This window comes from Tachysurus vachellii, chromosome 18, assembly GCF_030014155.1.
Source record: "Tachysurus vachellii isolate PV-2020 chromosome 18, HZAU_Pvac_v1, whole genome shotgun sequence".
NCBI classification, from domain to species: domain Eukaryota; kingdom Metazoa; phylum Chordata; class Actinopteri; order Siluriformes; family Bagridae; genus Tachysurus; species Tachysurus vachellii.
This window is the reverse complement of record NC_083477.1, coordinates 5,405,378-5,409,451: the sequence shown is the minus strand read 5'-3', so window position 1 is coordinate 5,409,451 and position 4,074 is coordinate 5,405,378. Positions and strand designations below refer to the sequence as shown.

At 35.5% G+C, this 4,074-nt stretch overlaps 1 protein-coding gene across 1 annotated transcript; it reads right to left on the bottom strand.

The window, feature by feature from the left end:
• Nucleotides 1-697: 697 nt before the first annotated feature.
• Nucleotides 698-3,783, bottom strand: hsd17b1 (hydroxysteroid (17-beta) dehydrogenase 1). The gene is made up of 6 exons (XM_060892549.1): nt 3,572-3,783; nt 3,302-3,463; nt 2,615-2,794; nt 2,017-2,110; nt 1,141-1,321; nt 698-953 (listed from the first exon to the last, which is right to left on the bottom strand). Exons 1-6 carry the CDS (start codon nt 3,666-3,668, stop codon nt 783-785), a joined length of 885 nt encoding a protein of 294 aa, XP_060748532.1. The 5' UTR covers nt 3,669-3,783; the 3' UTR covers nt 698-782.
• Between the last annotated feature and the right edge of the window lie 291 nt (nt 3,784-4,074).

Below are 4,074 nucleotides of genomic sequence, written 5' to 3'. Positions count from 1 at the left end.
GCCTTGCTCAGAAACTTAAACAAATAAAAAATATGAGCAACCGAATGAAAGTTAACTAGTTTGTGAAAGGAGTAACACGAGGTTAGGGGAATTCTTTACATTTCTAGTCGTTTAAGTAAAGAACTCATAAATGTATTCGATATTCTTTCATTTAAACCAGTTTTTGGTATGATATACAGGTATACGTGTGTTGCATCAATATCCTAAGTTAATGGATAAGTTTAAGTTACGTTTGTCAGAAACTTATAGACACATATTACAATCATTGTTTTGGATCAATAAATCACTGATAAATCATTGGATCAATAAATCACTAAAATAAAGACAATTGGCCTCCTGACAGTTTGCTCAAAATACCTTGTAAACTAAAATACACTGAGCAATCAGGTTTATGTGAGAGAGTGAAAGAGGGGTTAAGGTAGTTGAGCTATTTTATTCTATCCCATAATGATTCAGTTCCATAATAAAGTCAGAACAGTAATGTAGCTTTTCGTTTTGTGCTAATGAACACAATGTGCTCTTGTTTCCTTGTTGCCACACTGTCTAAAAACCTGAACATACCACTGAATTATAGCATCAATAAAACCACAAGCTGATCCTTGCATAATTTTATTTCAGTAGTAAATGATTTTGGTTATACATCTGCATGCATATAGAACATGATCTTTTTTCAACATGCTGGACAATAAGCATGTACAATATAATAATCACAGCCAAGAGATTAGAACTGAAACAAACTAGGTCTAATTATATAACTTCCACGGTGAATAACAATCATGTTGTTATTTGTGTGTGCCTGCATTCTCAGCAGAAGAGAAGATAAGCTTACTCATGGCTCGGATGTATTGTGAGCCGTCGAGTGCCGTCAGCTTGAGACTGCTCATAGGGAGGAGTGCGCTGTTAGTGTAGTACCTAAAGACTGGACACTGAGCCTGGATCACTTCCATAAAGACCTAAAGGACAATCAGAGCAGCTGTTAAATAAAACAAATTTATCCAGGAGGAATGATGGAGAAGTATATATTGTATAAAATCTGGAACAATGTACTGATGCAAATATATAGAGTTAAAAAATCGAATCCCACCCAAACACCGTAAGAAACATGGTGTGTTTACATAATAACCTGTCTCTTGGCCTCACCTGAATGATGTCATCAGTGTCCTGTGCTGCGTTCTGAAACATCATCTCGCAGTGCTGCAGGTACATCTCATATAGACGACGTGTGTGTGCATCCACTTCCACAGACTCGTCACTCACCTCTGTCTTCTTCAGGTTCCTCAGGAAGTCTGTGTTCACTGGCCCACACTCTATCAGACTCACACTGCATCATGGGAAAGTGGATTTAAATTTCTATGACTGTTGGACTGTTTTGAGTGTTTTACACATAAGGCAAAAATATTGTCATACTGTAAGCTATGCATTCTTCATTACATTTACGAACCATAGGGCTTATTAACTTTATATTATCTTCAATATTTAATTGCTCCAGACTACAAATAAATCACACCCTTGCATAATAGTGCCTATATTTATAATAATGAAATAAATTTACCATTTGTTCTTTAGAAAAACACTTTCAAATATGTTAAAATCATTTTGTTTTCATGGACTAAAAGCTTTACAGTGTCATGCATCTTGCCAAATACTAGATTTTTGATTAAATGTCAAATAAAACAGAGAAATATGAAATGCTTAAAAGAAACTGAGGTTCTGACCACTCAGGGATTATTTATTTAAATTATGCCCTTTAACCCCTCAGCTGAAATATCCATAACATGTTCAGATGAAAACTTAATAGATACGTTTGTGGATAAAATAATTAAAAGAACAAAACCCGATCTTTATTAGCAACTACGTTAAAAACGTATGTGTGGAAACATTAAACATGCAGCTTAGGAGGTAAATTAATTGTTAGAAATTGCTCATGTAAAATGAATATTTAATGTTATGTCTATGGTGTTCTAGATTAAAGAGGTTTATATGTGTCAGTAACACTTTCAAATATATACAACTCACTGAATTTTGAACTGTTGTAGCAGGATGGCCAGGCTCTCACAAACACCCTCTACTGCAAATTTGCTGGCACAGTACACCTCATTAAAGGGAAGACCTGCAATACACACACACACACACACACACACACACACACACAAATTATAGTTCTGACATTTAAAAAGAGAAAGCACAATTATATATGATCATATACAAATATCTTGAATATAGGTATTAAATATATATTTATTTATATATTAGTTAATCCTATTTACAGATTTGTTTTACTTGCTTCAAGTTTTGTATTTTTTTATTTTAAATGTATTTTTCTTTATTCTATATGCAAGATTATACAAATTCACTGCATAAAACAGCAGTTTTGCTAAAGTCAAATCCTACCCAGAACCTATCCAGTGCTAATATCAGCACAGATACTGATCTCAGCACAGATACTGATTTTTCCACCTTTTGGTTTACATTTATATTTACAGAATTTGTCAGACATCCTTATCCAGGGAACTGTGACACTGTGACACCATGGTACAGTGTACTGTGTACTGTGTTTAATGAAAGCATTTTTTTTTCACCTTGCAGCTTAAAAGCCTTTCTGTTAATCTCTTACCTTGTAGCCCTCCCATGCTGCCAGTGACCAGAATTCGTCCTTGTCTCCTTCTCTTCATGTCAGGTAGGAAGGTCTGGATGGTGCGAATCGTACCCAGTAAATTCACCTCCAAGATTCCTCTCATAATGTCTTCTGATTGGGCTTCCAGGGGACCCATCAGCCCCACACCTGCATTACACACTGAGAGAGAGAGAGAGAGAGAGAGAGAGAGAGATTATTATTAGACATTAATTGTGCTAAGGAAGGAAACCAAGTCTTGTTCTACATTTCTTTTAAGTTAGCTGTAGCAAAAAAGTTCCTTAAAGGTTCTTAGTTAAGATTACTAATAGTTAAGGTTTCTTAGTGTGCTTAATGAGTTCTACATCTTCTTTGTTAGAAAAATTAACAAAAAAAAATTCACACTCAAATATGAAAAAAAAGGATCAGAATTTGTGTCTTATACTGTATTCAGTGTATCCATTTGAAAAGCAATTGATATAAAACATAGACCGAATTCAAAGCATTATAAATACTGTCATTTAGAAAGATTATATCGATCAAGAAATTTATTTAGAATTTAGTTTTTTATTTTCAGGTTCTGTTTAACGACACATAAACAAAAATGAATTAAACTGACACCCAGAATATATGTTATTTATCACATGTTTTGTTCAGGATTTACTGAACCTAATTTTTTTTCTCTCTCACCCAGTATGTCCACTCGGCCCTCTGCGATGCTTCGCTTGACTGTCCCTATGGACTGCTGGTCTGTGATGTCCATCTGCAGAACGGCCATGGTTTCGTTGTGCAGGTCTCTCACACTCTCCAGCAAGCGCTGCTTCTTATCCAGATTACGCATGGTGGCATAAACTTAACAAAATCCAACACAGATTGTGTTGTTTCATCTAACAATCATGCACCGCAGCAGAAAATATCATCAGATACAATTACAGCACATCACTCATTCAATATAATTACCTTTGTATGTTTTGGATGGATCTGATGCGAGATGGATGGCTAGACTGAGTCCAATTCCTGACGAGCAGCCAGTGATCAGAACGACCTTCTGCTCCATCAGAACCAAGACAATGTCAGTCCACAGTGCTGGAGAAAGGAACAGATAAAGGCAGAAGATGTGAACAGGAATGCTGGTAATTTTATTTATATTTTTTTTTGCGGGAGGTGAGATGCTTTTCTCAGCTGCTTGCTGTTGTGTCTATTAACTTTAACCATTTGGGAGGATGTTTTAAGCTTCATAACAATCACAAGGTCAAGTTGAAAGCAAACATTTTGTGCTTCACATTCACACAACCTAAACAGGCACACAGGTGCACTGAGACACACTGTGCTTACACGGTCACACAGCAATTTTAAGCATTTAAGATCTTACATTGTTATATGATTTCAGGTTAAACTCTACATTACATGCGATTTCTTTTTTCTCAAACAAATTCCCTTTCCAATAGTTCTGTTTCCTTGTC